The following is a 17,909-nucleotide window of genomic DNA, read 5'->3' on the forward strand; positions in this document are numbered from 1 at the left end:
GCCCGCGGCCTCTACAGCGCCGGTTCAATCCCCGGCTGCTCCCAGGCCACCGGAGGAAGGTCCCACATGGCACGCAGACCTCTCCTGCCGCCCGCTGCCCCCCTCAGCAGTGTACTTCGGTCCTTCTGCCTGCTCTGCTCCCCGCTCTGGCTCTGGTGAATTGTCTCACCTTCCGCGCTTCTGACTGTACCCAGTGCTTGTATAAATAAATAAAAATAAATCTTAAAAAAAAAAAAAGATATACCATGTATTTGTAAGGTACACATAGTATATCCTTATCTACTCTATACTATCCATAGTATATGTGCTTATAATATGTATAAAATATCTCTGGAGCAAAAAACTATAAAAAAATAAGAACAAATTTGAAAAAGGACAAATTTCACTTCCATAGATGGAAAAACACAATAACTAAAAGCAAAACCTGAATGGAAGATTTAAAAGTAAATTAGGCATAACTAAAGAGAGAATTGGTGAGCTGGGCAATATGTAAGAAGAAAAATCCAAAAACAGCATAGAGACAAGTAGATGAGAACTATGGAAGAGAGGCTAAAAGAGAATATTAGATGTTTTAACTAGAGTTTCAGAAAGAAAGAATATAGAAAATGTAACAGATTATATTTGAAATGATAATGGCTAAGAATTTTCTAAACCAATGAAAGGTTCTAATTCACAGATTTAGGAAGACCACTAAATCCTAAATAGTATGAAAAAAAAAAAGGTACCACAGGTAGATAAGATACAACAGAGTGAATATGTAGAACACCAAGGATAAATGTTATAATTAGCCTTAAGATATAAAACTTCCCAAGCAATACCTGAATAAGTTAGGTGGATAGCTTTTTTTTTTTTTTTTTTTTTTTTTTTTACAATGGAGCCAGAAAATAAATAGAATAAAATCTTCAGTGTATGGCAAGGAAATAATTGGTAGCCTAGAATTCTACACCCAGTAAAATTTTTTTTAAAAAAATTAAGGTAAAATACATTTTCAAATAATAAAAGTTAAGGGAATTCATCACTAGAGGTCCTGTATTAAAGAGACTTCTAAAGGATGACCTTCAGGCAAATGGAAAGTGATCCCAACATGGAAGATCTAATATGCAAAAGGAATGAAGAATTTTTAAAAAGCAGTATATAAGCAGGAGAAGTTAAATGAAAATGCATAATAATTATGTCTGTAAAGATTAAAAAAGCAAAAAAGAATGAAAATGTGTAACAACATTAGTATATAAGAGAAGCGCTAAATGGCTTTAAAGTGTCCTAAGATCCTAATATTGTCTTGGAAGAAGTAAGAATAAGGTTAACCATAGAAAACTTTAGTAAGTAAACACATTGTAGTTTCTAGGACAATCATTAATATAATAGAAAACATAGTGTTTGACTTTCAGTACTAGAAAGAATGAATTAAAATTAATCCCTTCCAAAAGCAGGAAAGACAGGAAAAAGGAATATAGAATGGGTGAGACAAAAAGAATGTACAAAATACATTTAAACTCAAATTGATCAGTAACTTCTTTAAACATAAATGGACAAAATGCCTCTTTAAAAGACAAAGATTATTATTCTGGATATTTTGAGTAGAAATGTGTCTCCTCAAAAGATTAAGTACTCACTCCCAGCACCCATGAGAATGACCTCATTCGAAAATAGGGTCTTTACAGATGATCAAGTTAAAGTGAGGTCTTTGAGGTCTTTAGCGTGGGCCCTTATTCTATATGCGTGTGTTCTTATGAAAAGAGGAAATATGCACGGAGACAGACACCTACAGAGAGGATTTAAAGACACAAGGAAGAATGCCCTCTACAAGCCAAAGAACACCTGAAGCTACCAGAAGCTCCAAGAGAAGTCTGGAGTAGAACTCAACTCAGCCCTCACAAGGAACCAACCCAGCCAGCATCTTGACCTTGTCTAGTCCCATCAACTGTGAGCCTGTAAATGTCTGTTGTTGACATCACCCAGTTCATTGTAGTTTGTTACAACAGCCCTAGGAAATGAATACACCAGATTATTTTTTTCAATCATGCTCTCTCCCTTCCCTCCTCTATTTGAGGCCGGATAACTACATCCATGGCCTTGCCTGTAGCTTCCTAGGAAATACAGTCCTCCTTCAGGTTTGCACTCTGTAGGATAAATGGTTTTCAGGCTTTTCTGCCCTCCTGCCATTAGGATTGCCCTGCATGATGGGGCACCTACATTTGTTACATTGTTATAAGTTGTGTTATTTACATCTGTGGGCCATAGCAGCAGTATTGAGGTATCTGCCAAGAGAAGCAGAGGCAGGAGAGAGAACAGGAGAGAAAGGAGAAAGAACGCCAGGAAGCCCACAGTGAAGACTTGCTGGGGGCTTGGAGGCCTACCTGCCTCCTGGCCCCCCGGCACCCCTGCCTGCTGTGTACCAGATTGCTGCTCTATGTGTAAAAGCTCAGTAAAAGCCTGAGAAAGCCACCAAGGGCTCCAGACTCTTCTTTACCCAGGTCTGCTCGGATCATAGAAAACCTGCCCTGTGCCATCCTGCCCCTACACACTCTTTCTTCATAAAAAACTCCCTTCATTAAAAAAATAAAACAAAACAAAACAAAACAAAAAACACTCTGCTGTGGGGAGTTAGGGGAAATTGAATACTTCACCGTATTTAACCTCAGACTTTAGTCTAAAAACTTGCCTGTTGGAAATGCAGATCAGTTCCAACAACAAGAAGTTTGTAGCCAATGACCTAATTCCATTCCTAGGAGTCAGTCTGTTTCTGGATCTAACCCTACCTTTTTCTCCCTGCACTTCGGGGAAGAGATTGAACATCAAGGGGTAGAAGGACCAGTCTCCTTTGACCCTGAAGCCTGCTTTGGCCACATGTTCTATGTCAAATCTGAGGTCTCAGTTGAAGGATCTTTGCAGTAAAACTTTACTAGGAAAATAAAATTATCCCAGTAAAATATAGTGCCTGCATCACAATGAAGAAGGATGTGTATGGAGGTGGGAGCAGAATGCTCTGGCTCTCTTGTACCTTTCAGAGGTACAAATGGACAGGGGCCCAGATGAAGAGGCTGGACCTTCCTCCTACCAGCTATACATTGGATTCAGACTCTCCTCTGGGTGCCAGGCAGGTGGAAAGTACTACAGCGGGGTGGCTGCCGCTCTGCCTGGACAGGAGAAGAATGGTTTCATTTCCTCCTGACACAGGAAAGCAGAGAGACGGTACAATGAAGCTGGTGCTTCTTGGGTGCCAGGAGAGAGCAGGAAAAAGGGAGAAGCATCACTGGATCACCGGATAAAACAGAATTCAGAAAAACAGATCTATTTGTGGGAATTGTTTGATGGGATGCTGTCCACGATGCCCCAACAATCTTTAGCAGAGACAGAACATTTCCAAGAATGCTTGGTGTGATGGGATTTTTAACAGAAACTGGTGAAAGGGCCAAGTTCTGTGCATCAGCAGGCCTGGGGTCAAAGCGGTCAGCCCTGCAGATGACAGAGGGGTCATGGGACATCACTTACAAGCATCCTATGCCCAACAGAACTCAGAGAAGCAGGATGCTGCAGCTGGCTTATAATGGTCCAGAAGAGACAACTGATAAAATTTCAGGAATATTGCATGTTGATAGTTAAACAACAGCCATTATTAAAAATTAAATACAATTACAGAGTATTAATTAAAATATATTAAAAACAAAGGTAATAGATACTCATTACTTCCTCATTTTTCTGCTGCACCAGGGTGGAAATAACAGACACAAGGGTGCTCTGAGCATATCTCTTACCAGCTCCATGTTGAGGAACATCACACTGGGGCTTCGATATTGGCCCTGTGGGGAGTATTTATACCTCGGAAACTGACAAATGTCACAAATTAGGGCTGGATTTACTTCTTGTTGATTTATAGACTTAAGAAAGTGATGGAGAAAACATTAAAAACAGACAAAAGTTTAAAGTGTTTTGTCTGTAGCTCTTACATTATAAATAGCATGAAAGACTGAATGTTTTCAAACACTATTATCTTATTCAGCAAAGAAGTCACTCATGTCTTTGACTTGTTTGAGCAAAGTTTATAACTTTTTAAAACTTGTCTAAGCAAAGTTCAAACATACGACTTCACTGTTTACATCTGTCTTGCTCCTTAACGTAAGTGAAAATAGCAACTAACATTCATTGGGAGCTTGTACATGCAGAATGCGGGCCAAGAAACATTCACAACTATCACTGCTCCAGACCCATGGCTGAACCTCAGCCCTGACTCCTGCAGCAGCCCCAGGTTGGGGAGTGTGGGGAGTAGACCCCAGGAAAGACGTCCCTCTCCTAGGGGCTGCACATTGCTCAGCCCCAGGAAGTGGAAGACCCCAGTTGTGTGTAATCATTTCTCCCACGGTCTTTGACAGCACTTGGATAGCAAGAGGGGGCCTCAAAAATAGGTACAGAAAGGGTTATTAAATATCCATTTTCTTTCCACACTCGAAGCTACATTTGGTGTTCGTAAATATGACTCTAAGGCAATACAAGAGCTAGATAATCAAAGATGCAGCTAAATCAATTCAATAGTTCTAATGAAAACACCATTTTAGAAAGAGGCCTTAAGCAAGTATTGAAGCAATCAAAACCCTTTCTGTTTAAGTTAAACATTCTTTAGTTGGAATTTTTGTGAATTTGCCTTCCTTGTGTTGAGAGAACATATCTTTGGGGTGGGAAGAGAGGCTGACAATAAAAAAAGAGAACAAAACAAAATGTGTTTACCCATGTTCATTAGAAAACTACTGTCCTTATAAAGTGAATTTTCCATAGACAACTGTCCTGCTAAGTATTTAATATCTAAGTTCCCTTCTTCAATAATGGAATTACTGTGGGAATGTAAACTGGTACAGATGTTTTGGAAAGAGGCTGGGACCATTCTTTAAAAACTATGAATATCATACAATCGGCATTCCCACTTCTGCTGGAATATGAAACCATTCACTCAAAAAATTATGTGTTCCATAATATTTATTGTGTCATTATTTGCAATAGCTAAACTATGGAAACAGCCAAGTGCCTATTGATAGATGGTTGAATAAAAAGATTCCGCACAATGGAATACCATTCACTTATAAGGAGAGACAGAATTTTCCTATTGCAGCAAGATGGAAGGACCTTGAGGGGATTATGCAAAACAACGTTGGCCAGAACAAAATAAAGACAAAATTTGCATTAATTCACGTAGATGGGGTATAGAAGGACAGAGAATGGGTGAACTTACAAAGCAAATTAAAACTAGTAGATATTGGAGGATGGGGAGGGGTGGATATTTTGTTCTGTTTATATTTATTTGTTTTGTTTGTTTTTTCAAAAATTTAAAAATTGAAAAAAAATGGAATTCCTGAATTTTAGCCGGTCTCCCAGTACATTCTCCTATCTCCCTTGGAGCTAAGTATGGAGCAAACATTTTAATGAAAATGCCATTTTAGAAAGAGGCCTTAAACAAGAATTGAAGCAATGAGAATCCTTTAAGGACTGGACCCTCAAAGGAGAAGACATGTCCTCCATTATCTCTGTCTCCATTCTGCTGACTGGACTACTGGGGCAGTGGGAACTGGAGGGGCCATTTTAGAGCATGCGGTGAAGACGACTGTGTGTGAAGGTAGCAGAGCAACAACAGAGAAGGAACCTGGTCCCAAGTACCATAGCCATTATAGCAGCTTCAGGCAGGCCTCCAAGACCACCATGAGAGAGAAAGTAGCCTCTATCTTCTTTAAGCCATTATTTTTTGGCCTTTACAGAAGCTGAATTTATGACCTGAATGATATAATCACCAACATTTAAAGACACTTTAACCATTTGTTTTGGATATTTCAGGGATGCTATTCTTCCTAGAATATGCTTATACTTTTCCTAACTCATTAAACAGAGCACACAAAAGGTAATTTACTCTTTTTTGCATCAGGAAGCATAATCACTATTCTGAACAGTAATACAAAGAGATAACTAACGAGAAGAAGTCTGCTGGCCTGATAGTTGGTGATGCTAGGCTGTGGGGCTTGGTTAGTTCATGCCTAATTCCTGCAGTTTTTCTGACTCCCTTCAGTATCAAACTATTAAGGATCAAATAAGAAAATACATACATACTACATTGGCCCAGAGCCTCAAAAATAGAAGCACTCAATAAATGTTATGCTATTATTTCTATTGGTATTTACTATTATTATATATTGGGTATGAATGCTACTTTAAAATTTCACTACTCTCTTCTTTCTGTTTAAATCATGATCTCAACAACAAAGACATGGGAGCTGGAGTTCCCACTATTTGGAGACATTAGAAACAGCTGCACCTACAGAAAAGAAGCTTGGGTTTCTCCTTGGTGCTGATCCTCTTTTTTTTTTTTTTTAAATAGAGGCATGTTTTATTTATTTATTTATTTATTTATTTATTTATTTATTTATTTATTTATTTACTTGTTTGTTTGTTTATACATGCACTGGGTATAGTCAGAAGCGCGGGAGGGTGAGAGAATTCACCAGAGCCAGAGCAGGGAGCAGAGCAGAGCAGGCAGAAGGACCGAAGTACACTGCTGAGGGGAGCAGTGGGCGGCAGGAGAGGTCTGCGCGCCATGTGGGACCCTCCTCCGGTGGACGGGGAGCAGCCGGGGATCGAACCGGCGCCGCAGAGGCTGTGGGCAGCTTTGCAACCCAGCGCTCAACTGCTGCGCCACCTGGAGGCCCTGATCCTCTCTTTATCTATTTAAAAAGGCCCCTGCCTTAGTCATGAAATACCAGGAAAATCTACCTGTTGACCTTTGAGAGTTTCTGAACTAAGGAGCTGAACCAACGGTTGATTCAAATTGAGATTTCAATGCTCTTTTTAATAATAAAGAAGACTGGTTTCAAGGTAGCCTGGGATGGCTCTTCATAGACAATAGGATGTTAACAAAGGCTCTTGTATCCTCTGACTGGGGAGTAGGGGAGGTAAGGCCATGCAATGTGATGCTCTCACAGCAGTGACATGTCCCCACAGTGGGGCTGAAAGCTGGAGTGGAGATAGGACAAATAGCCTGGAGAGGGCATTGCCTTTGAACTCAGGAGCACTGATATCTGACTGCCTGTTGAGCTCTTTTTTGCCTATAATTCATCCATGCTATCTCAAGACTCTGAGAAGGGGTTAAGTGTCACAACTTGTGATCGTTGTACTTGGGCGTTTACAGGAGAGGCTGTGTCCATACTTGGAAGAACTGGGGTACAGGCCAGAGGCGCAGGAGGGTGAGAGAATTCACCAGAGACAGAGTGGGGAGCAGAACAGGCAGATGGACTGAAAACACTGCTGAGGGGAACAGTGGGTGAGACAGGAGAGGTCTGCTGCACCACGTGGGTAGCACAGAGTTTCCATGTGTGCAGGGGCACAGGGGTGACAAATAGAGCAGCAGTACCAGGCAAGAAGTGACAGAGGTCAATCAGCATAGACAGTGATGCAGCCAGCACGACCCAGAATCCTCAGAACCTTCAAAGAAAGACCCTACCAAGGCTCAAACAGTTATTTTATTATGGTAACATTGCTCATATACATAAATCATAGTACTATTATTGATACAACAAATTCATATTGGGGCATCCCCAGTGGCACAGCGTGTTGCGCTCAGCACTATGAGTTGTCCGCAGCCTCTGCAGCGTGGATTCGATTCCCGGCTGATCAGGGAGCTACCCACGTGGTGCAGCAGACCTCTCCTGTCTCACCCACTGCTCCCCTCAGCAGTGTATTTCAATCTGCCTGTTCTGCTCCCCACTCTGTCTCTGGTGAATTCTCTCACCCTCCTGCGCCTCTGGCCTGTACCCCAGTTCTTGTATAAATAAATAATTCTTTAAAAAAACACAAATATATATTGTTATTTATTATTTTGTAATATTTATAATATTTTTGCATATTTTATTGCTCTGTGTTGTTAATATACTATTATAGAGTTGTAACAATAATTTTTATTGTCTCATGTCCAGCAGTGTGGTCAGACTTCTCAAATATCTTCATTTTCAAATTTAAGGCAAACTGCTATAATGGAGTTTATAAGAGAAGCATATACAATAAAGATAAGTAGACTCTGAGGCAGGGCTTGGAAGCATTTTCTTAGTTAAAAAAAGTACAAGATCTTTAAGGGTGGACCAAATAATATCTTATTTCACTTGCTCAGGATTTTTAACAACTTCAGGCTCCCCAACTGTGTCCTAGATAGTTGAAATTTCCAAAATTATTGGCCATTTGGTAAATGGGATGAAACTGTACCATTTCCTCACTGGCTTCTCCACAATTAAAACCCTTTCATTAATGGCAAAATGGGGCTTCAGGGTCTCGGAAATTGTTAAAAGGAAACTAGAAAGACTTAAACTGTTGTCAACTTCATTTTGCCAAGCAAGGACATTTTTTTTGGAGGTGGGGGAGCTTATTGAAATTATCCATTTTATTTTTATTATTATTTTTTTTTAATTTTACATATTTTTACATCATTTTTCATTTTTATACAATGTATGCATTTTCATCTTGGTTATAGTCCCCATACAATTCCATTTTTAAAGTAGTAAATCCTGACACTATACCACACCAAATTCTGACAACATACGGCAGCACTTTAAAATAAAATAAACTTTAACACCAAAATAGTCAGAAGCAGATACTTCAGAATAAAAGATGATCCTTTAAGAGGAATCATTTTAGCTTCTTGAAGACATTCAGATATTTCTCATTTTCTCAGGTGATCATGAGTAGGCCAGAACTTCATGCAGACTGGCACGGAGCTTGGAGTGGCCTTTTTTTCTCAAACATTAATCCCAGGGTTTAGGGAGCTGTTAGCCTGAAATAATCCCCATACATACCCCCCATCTATATGGAAGGTGGACACAGGAAGAGCTGTGGTGTGTTGTCCCCAGAAAAAGACCTGCCTGCTTTGTACAGAAACTGTGTCATTGTCTAACCACCCCAAAAGCTTTCTTCCTGCCCTGGGGTGTTTCTGAGTTAGGAGTACTGAAAACTGCCCTTTTTAGGAGACAGGAAAATTGCAACGCCGGGTTCATTCCATGGAGCGAATTTCCATTTTTCCTGGCCCCAGAAATGCTGTGTCTGTCAGTAATTTTCATTCTTGGGTCACAGCTCCCAGGGGAGCAGGAGAAAGGCCAAATAGAAGAGAAAATGTTTCTTCAGATTCTGGATTTGCTTCCTGGCTCTATAAACAGAAGGGCTGCTGTGCTCCAGCCTTCCAGATGCAATTCCTAGACGCAGGCAATTGCGCAGGTAGCTGAGCTGAGACCTGCTCTGTGCCAGCTTCTGAGACAGGATCTGAGGCTGGTGTGTCCATGAGAAAAAGGAGGCTCTCTTTGTTTGAAAAATAGCCAGGGACAGAAGACTTTACCAGCTGAGTAAAAGCTGCTTTTACTAAAACCAGTGACCCCCAAATAACTGTGAGTGACCTTTCCCCTACCATTTTTATTTTCTAGCAGTTGGAAGAATTGTGGAGAACCAAAGGGTTAAAGGTTGAATTCATTATTGATTCTTCCGGAAGCTTTGTCTTTCTGCTGACCTGAAATAATTTCCATACATTTTCCTAAATATATGGGAGTTAATTGCCAATTTGCATTTTGGTTTGATTATTCAGATCTCAAGATGGATGCATAAGCTCTTTATTTCAAGAAAAATCAATGAAGAAAAACTTCTGAAGCTCATTTTCTAATGTAGGAAAGGTTTGTGGAGAACAGATGTAATATCCTTTTTCACTAGTAGCCTCCTCAAAAACATCTGAAGGAGAAGCTCTCCCTCAGGTTCAGGACTGCAGTTACATCTGAGAATTTATTCCCCACCCCAGCCTCTCCATATCATTAATTCTAAAAGGAGATTTTAATTTTGTTTGCTATGCCTCCTTGTAGCCAGGCTTGACGTCAGCACCTTTTATAAGCTGGAAACTGTTAATTAATCCCCTGAATTTTCATTATTAATTAAAGCCCTTGTTGAGGCTCTGCTTGGGAAAATTCTTCTAGGTCCTTTGACAGGAGTCTGTTGGCGTTATTCATATAAATGTCTCAGGAACATCATACGCTTATACTAAAATAAATGACGAAGGAGTTCTGGAAAGTGGCATCTAGAGCCACCCTGGCAGGATCAGTCAGGGTAAGCTCAGTGCCTGGAACACTAATTTAGATGTGAGGCTTAATAATGTGTGTTTAGCTATGACCCTAAAATCTGCTCGCTTCCAACTTTGCCCATCTGGTATAATTTGCCTTCTCCACTTGTAAAACTGCCCACGACAGCAACAGCAGGCATCATGAACCACGTGGTAAGAGTGAAGCCTCATCTGTCACACGTTTCATTGAGAGAAACTTATTTCTCATTCTGTCTTTACTCAGCTCCCAATTTGTCATCGCATTTTGCAGAGGAGTTCTGCCCGACCACCCGCACCCAGCCCAGTACCACTTTGGAGAGAGATGATGGAGCCATACCTTGTACCCAGGCTTCCGCCCTCTTTTCTTCGGGATCTTCACTGCTGGTAAAGAGCCAGCTGACGGAGAATAAAGATTATGAACTGCCATCTTCATAGGTGTTGAGTGAAGTGGGGGTCGGCCTCGCTTTCTCCCAGGAATTCTCTGAGATTGCATTTCTGCTGGTGCCAGTCTTGCAGAAGGAAGCGACAAAACGCCCACAGGCAGAAGAGGTGCTAAGAATTAGTTCAGACACAAAACAAAACAAAAATGGAAGTGTTTGTTTGGTTTGCAAAGCAAACATGGATCTGGCTGGGTGGTCTGGCCATACCTATCTCTCTTTGAAGGGGAAGACCACCTCAGGGAGAGCCAGGCCCTGCAAGGTGCTTTTACAGTGCTTGGGTCCTGGCTTCATTTCAAGGAAAGCAAAACCCCTGGGACTATACTGAAGTAGGGAAGATACTGGCCAGGTGGAGAGGAGAGGAGATTCCCAGCTCTAAACACAACTGATAGTGTTACCAGCAATGAGACAACTTGGTCTGTGTCACAGATGTATCCTGACATAATAATAAATAAATACAACTATTTTCTCATATTGATTTGACTCCTGTGTCTTTGGTTGGGCTATATATTGTTGTGACTTTTTTTCCTGTGGAAGAAATATAACTGTTTAAATCAATTGTATTAAAGTTAGTCATGTCTCTCAATCAACTGTGGACCGAGATTTACCTATAGGGATGCCATTTTAACATGCTGTAGAATTGCAAAAAATAAAGTGGAAACAGCCCAAATAACAAGCAATAGAGGAGGAATATATCTATAGGAGAAAACAATAAACTAGTTGAAAACCTTTAACAATATTCCTTTAATAGCATGAAGTTGAGTAAAACAGCATCACACAAATTCCTCGTAAGAATTATCTCAACTAGGCAAAAATTTGTATGGTGAAAAAGTAAAAGGAAACATGATAAAATGCCAAGATAATCATCAAAAACTAATGTTGCTTGTCTCTGGGCAGTAAGATATTGAATGGTGTTTTTGCTTTCTTCTTTGTACCACTTTGCATTGTTTGAATGTTATTTATTTTTTATTTTCTTATTAATGAAGTACCATTGTTTTATCTCTTAGCTAATATTTTGATAATATAGGATTTCTTCCCTTAGGTGTGCACAGGGTAGCTCTCCCACCACCAGAGGACCCACAGTCCTCCACCATAGTCTGTTGTGCCCTCCCCCTGCCCCGAGTCTCATCCCTCTCTCCTCCTCCCTTCTTGGAAGTCTCAGATCTATGGTCAGTTTTCAAGGATTGTTTTTATAGCTTGTCTTTGACCCTCTGTTTTGTTTCTTTATATTCCACATATAAGTGACACCATAAGTATTTATCTTTCTCCTTCTGCTTTATTTCACTTAACATAATCTCTTCCAGCTTCACTCATGTTGCTGCAAATGGCATGAGTTTATCTTTTTGATTGCTGAGCAGTATTCCACTGTGTATATATACTACATTGTCTCGATCCATTTATCTGTTTGGGGGCATTTAGGTTGTTCCCATATCTTAGCTATTGCAATAAACAGGTTTCCTTTCAAATTGGTGTTATTGTGTTGTCTGGGTAGATACCTAGGAATGGAATTACTGGGTCACATGGCAGATCCATTTTTATTCTTTTGAGGAATCTTAACACTGCTTTTCATAGAGGCCGGACCAGACTATATTCCCACCACCAGTCTAAGAGGGTTTCCTTTTCTCCACGCCCTTGCCAGCACTTATTTCTGGTTTGTTTTTTTTTTTTAATATGGCTTGTGGTTTTGATTTGCATTTCCCTGATAATATGTGATGATGAGCATTTTTTCATGTGCCTGTTAGTCATCTTTATGTCTTCTTTGGAGAAGTGCCTACATAGCTCTTCTGTCCATTTTTGGATTGGGTTGCTTCTTTTTTTGTTGTTGTTGGGTTCTATGAGCTCTTTGCAGCTCTTCAATATCAGTCTCTTGTCAGATGTATGGTGTGCAAATATTTTCTCCCATTCTGTGAGGGGTCTCTTCATTTTGGTTACTGTCTTTTTCAATTCACAGAAGCTTCTCAGTTTGATCAATTCCCAGTTGCTTATATTCTCCTTGTGTTCCTTGCTGTTGGAGACAAATCCACAAAGATATTTCTGAAGGTTATGTCATGGAGCGTTTTGCCTATGTTTTCTTCTACATATTGTATGGCTTCAGGTCTTACATCCTTTTATCCATTCTGAGTTCATTTTCATGTATGGTGTGAGATGGTAATCTATTTTCAATTTTTGCATGTGGCAATCCAATTTCCCAACACCATTTATTGAAGATATTTTCCCTGTTCCAGCATATATTCTTTGCTCATATATGTATGGTTTTACTTCTGGGCTCTCGATTCTATTCCATTGGTCTGTGTGTCTGTTTTTGTTCCAGTATCATGCTGTTTTAATTATTATGGCTATAGAGTATATTTTGAAATCTAGCAGTATAATACCATCATTTTTCCCTGTTTGAATTTTTAAAACATAGGTAGAAAAATAGTATAAATGGAAAAAAAAACAATGAATGAATAATCTCATTCTCTGAAAGCTTCTATAGGGAATTTGTGCCTCTTTAAATGGCCATGATTCTTTTTGTTTTCTAATGATTTTGGCTCCTGAGCCATAGAACTTTGCAGGTCACCTCTTTAACATCCCCAAAAATATATAACAAAAAGACCAAAATGACTTTATCAACAAAAATAATGGCGAAGGTTTTTTCAGATCTAAAAAGAATGTCCATAAACAGATGGTGAGAAGGGATGTTTTACTGGGTCCCCTAGAAAACCCCAAAAGATAGTTGCTCTATTACCAATAACCTCAAATTCTGTCCAAAGACATTCTATCCATGGAGATATAATGTGATACAACCAAATATATAAATCACTCAAGAACTACTAAAATCCTGGAGGCAAATATGATACCTCTGAATTGCTGTTTTCAGTTGCAAACTTCTGTGAATACACACTGCCTCAGTTCAGATCAGATTTGGAAAACATCTTAAATCAAAGAGCTTTAGTAAACACTGAAAGATTTTGTCCCTAGAATAGCCTAATCATCAAGTCTCTAAATCTCCAAGTTATAACCTTTAAGCGGTTGTCAAATCCTGGCTTGACATATTAAATCAAATGATTTGCTGCTGGTTCCTAAGTCTCTCTCTGCTTATCAAAACAAGGCTTAGCTAGAAATATTACACCTGAAACCAAGAGAAACTAAGATCTGTTCTGTGAATTTAGGGATGACATTTTACTTATTAGTCTTGCAAATCTAATCCATATAAAACACAGTCCTAGATAATAGTGTTTCATCAAAGTAAAGAGCAAGGAACTACCAAATCCAAAGCTAACACCAAACCCATGTGGCCATTGAGTCATCTGGGAATTATCCTCAGGCATGGATTTGGGTATCCGCTCATTCATTCACTCGTCTTTAATTCATTCACCCCACAAATACCTGTTGAATATACAGTGAACGTCAACTGTTGTGTTTCAGCACTTGGATCAGATGAGAGTAAGACACACCTAAGATATTACTGACTATGGAAAAGCAGACAAGAGGCAACAATAATATGTGAGATTGAACATATAACAGAGGTTTCTTATGAGATACTATGAGAACACCAAAAAGAAATCAGTTCTTTTAGAAGAACTGGGAGGAGTTGGTTAGGAAAAGCATGAGCAGGTGACAGTAGTGTTAGGACTTTCCCAGGCAGGTATACATTGCTGGCAATCCAGCAGTTAGGTACAGAAGTGTTTGGTGGTACATAGAGTAGGAGGGGGGCAGCCAGACCAGAAACAAGATATCAATGGCTTTCTGCTGTTTCTAAGAGCATTGAAAGGGTTTAGTTACAAGGATCTCTAGACTTCTAATGCATTCTAAGTTATTTCCTTCTATTAACTGCTTGGAACAGGATCCTGGCCTTGGTATTATGGTCTTTCTCACTATCATTCCAGAAACACAGCCAGCATCCTATATTCTCTAGTTCTCAGGTACTGAGTTGAATCCACCACAAGCCAGGGTCTCTAGTTTCATTCCTTTGCCCGCAGTCACACACACGTAATACCCCTGGTTCCACAGGCTGCTGAGGTCTGCACATGGGTAATTTCCAGTTATAAGGATGCATCTTGGCATCTATCTAAAAGTCAGCCATACTCAAGATGACTCAAGCCCTCCTGCTCCAGAGATGACTCCTGCTCACACCCTCATCTCTCACTTCCCCGAGCTCCTCCACCACCCCTGCCTGCACCGTGGGTTTCAGCAAGCACTAGTCCATCGATGGCTGTGTGCTTCTCTCATTGTTTCAGGCACACCCTTGATTTCTGTACATTTCCGGAGGTCAGGGGCCATGTTTCATATGTCACTCTGCTCTTAGCACCTGGTGCAATATTGCACCCACAGAGTATACCTGGCACCTGCGGCAATACCTTTCTCCAGGAAGTCTAATCTCACCAGACTAATGGCCCACAGCTGCAGCCAGAGGTATGCCCTCACAGTTTTAAGTACTATATAGAAATATTGCACTATAACGGAACACTTTGATGGAAAATGAGACCTTCACACACCATATGAAGAACAGGGACTGCAATATAATTTGTAAATGAAGAAGAATTCTCTTAATACATATTTTTCCCAATTCTGACACAAAAGTTGAGCCAATAAGCCAGAGCCAACACTTACTTCCAGGACTCATGTTTTTCTCTCTGACACTGTTCTCCACTCTAAATAGAACCAGGACTGTTTAGAGAAGCCTGGTTCATTTATCTTAGGCACAGAGGAAAGTCAGGATTAGCTTAGAATGTCTTATGACCAGAACAAGGATGATTTTAAGAATATCAGTGCTTGTGCTAAGAGGACAAGGAAGCAAGTTATAACAATTTATGAATCAATAATAACAATAGCAGCAACAGTAATGGTAATACAGGGTATTGAAATAATTGTTTGTAAAATGCGATGAATTCTTTATGATACTCAGAAGACTAAGGTAAAGTGCACCAAATTCTAATTGTATTTATTTTAATACAATTGAAGGGTGAATAGAATAAAGTATGGTTTATTTTAGTTAATCTTAATGTGTATGAGAGAACTTATGTATACGTATTTTGTGCCATTAATTACCTATATACCGTCTCTACCTGTCTAAACAGGAATGAGTACAAAGAAACTGTAAATAAGTCAATTTGTCCTGGAAAAGTAAGAAGGGGCAAGGAATAAAGAAGACTATAACCAATAACCAACTCCTGCTGCCCGACGTAATAACCACATAGAAAAAGGGCTCCAGAGAACGGCCAAGAGTGATGAATCTGCCAAAGGTCTTCAGAGAACAGTAATGAGCAAACTTGTTCTTTCAACCCCTAGGACATAAAGCTTCCAATGTGCCTAGTAGGAATGTGGAGACTTCAAGGCACAGCATTCTCAGCACAGTAGGACTCTTAGCTCTCATGGGGTAGGGTACAAGGACTTTCCTGCCTCCTTGTAACATCTGCTGTGAGGGCAGACTCTAAAACCCGTCAATTCCACTCCAGGCTGGGTTGAACTCACAAGCGCCCCTCCCATGAACCCCTCCCATACCGGAACTTGTCCTGCACCCCCGGAGGGTGCAGCATTTAGGGAGATAGAAAGCCAAGATTCACATGTTTAAAGGGAAGTAGGAAAGACGCATAAAGCAGGAACAGTTAGCATGCACCCATCCCAACCTGAAGGATATGGAAAAACTTTAGAATATTTGTAAGCATGAGCAGTAGGCACACCACAGAGTTAAGAATAACTTACTGACTGGGCAGCTGCTCAGCTGTACCCTAAATCTCCTATTTTCTGAGACCCGCCAGTCTCCTCAGGCAGACAGGGAGAAGAGAGAAGCTCAAGCACCACCATGTGGGCCTGCTGGTCTGGAGATGACCTTTCGAAGGGAATCTCCAAGAGTACGGGGAAGCAAGTACCGCGCCAGGCGGGACCGGCTGTGCCAGCACATTGTTTCAGGTGTCACTCTCCTCTTTAACTCAATTCCCCCACTTTGACAGGTCTTCCCCTTCAGGTTATGTCCTTCCAGAAGACAGCGCTCCCGAGATTCTCTGGGCTGGCCCTGTCTCCCTCAGGTATGACTGCAATTCTCTGTAGGAAAGAGGACTGCCTATAAAGGATTTTTTCCAAGGTTGCTGTGACAGTGGGTTGCTGGCTGGGTTGGCCTAGTAAGAGGTGCTGGTCTGAGTTTGGATGGTGGGAGTTGGCATGGGAGAAGCCAAGGAATCTCTTATCCTCTCCCTTTGCTTTGCTGGCTACCAGCAGGCACTGCTTCTGCTCTGAGGCTCTGGCTCCGGCTCCCTCTGGACAGGCCCACCCATCTCTGCTAGATGACCTGCCCTGGCTTCTGAGACACCACCTTCCCCCTCTGCTCCCGCTGGTCTAGGGGTGCTTGCAATTGTCCAGTCTCCCATGTGGGGATCTTTCCATCACCGTGCAACCACTTCCCTGAGTTGTATACTTAGTGTCTTAAATACTAAAGAGATTGCATGGGCATCACCCTACAGAACCAGGGCCCCACCCCAGGGCTCTCTGCACAAATCACTACCTACAAAAGCCTCCCAGATGACCCCTGCCTGGAATGTGGGAAGTTGGCAATAGAGCTGGTTAAGGGGCCAGTAGAGAAACCTGACTCTTTAAGTCACATCTCCACATCCTTGTAGGACCTGAAGAGATGGCACTGGCACTAAAGGAAGACTACGTGGTATGGGCAACCCAGTCAACTTGCTGAGCATGTGATGACGGGATGGATAGAAGAGCACACTTATTTAGTCTGTGCTACGGCATAGAAACTGATCCAAAAAAATTTTTTTTAAGATTTATTTTTTATTTATACAAGAGCTGGAGTACAGGCCAGAGTCGCGGGAGGGTGAGAGGATTCACCAGAGATAGAGTGGGGAGCAGAACAGGCAGACTGACTGAAATACACTGCTGAGGGGAACAGTGGGTGAGTCAGGAGAGGTCTGCTGTTATATGTGAGATTCTCCCTGGCTGGCTGGAATCGAACCAGTGCTGTGGGGGCTGCAGATAGCTTCATAGTTCTACGTTCAACCCGCTGCGACACTGGGGAGGTCCTGATCCAAAATTTTTAAGGAGATTGTTAAGAGTATGTCTAGGAGCGGTGAGGCAGCACTTGTTGGAGGAAACTTGTCTCTGCTAGGAGGTGGACCCAGTGACTTTCTGACACTCAGTCTCTGAATTCGCATTCTACAGTGTAAAGGTAGATACTTTTTAGGGGAGCTACAAGTATTTTTTTTTTTTTTGAAAACCACTATTTCCTGTTTTGTTCTCTATTTATACTTTACATTTAGTTTTGAGAAAGCACTGGTGGTTTGGTGTTTGGTTGTTTCTAGTTCAATCTTTATCTACAAAGCAAACTCTCTTTTCAAGATGTTTTTTTTTTTTAATATAAACAAACAGTAGACCTAGATTCCACTACTTTGCTA

At 40.9% G+C, this 17,909-nt stretch overlaps 1 protein-coding gene across 1 annotated transcript in view; it reads right to left on the reverse strand.

The window, feature by feature from the left end:
* The window catches only part of SCML4 (Scm polycomb group protein like 4), a 95,721-nt gene that overhangs the window by 48,658 nt on the left and 29,154 nt on the right, over positions 1–17,909 (reverse strand). The window contains exon 2 of the mRNA XM_037520176.1: positions 10,431–10,645. Coding sequence (XP_037376073.1) covers positions 10,431–10,586 — 156 coding nt within the window. The 5' untranslated portion in view covers positions 10,587–10,645. The remainder of the gene's footprint in view (positions 1–10,430; positions 10,646–17,909) is intronic.

Source organism: Talpa occidentalis, unplaced genomic scaffold, assembly GCF_014898055.3.
Source record: "Talpa occidentalis isolate TD23 unplaced genomic scaffold, MPIMG_talOcc4v2.1 talOcc4.2, whole genome shotgun sequence".
Classification (NCBI taxonomy): Eukaryota; Metazoa; Chordata; class Mammalia; order Eulipotyphla; family Talpidae; genus Talpa; species Talpa occidentalis.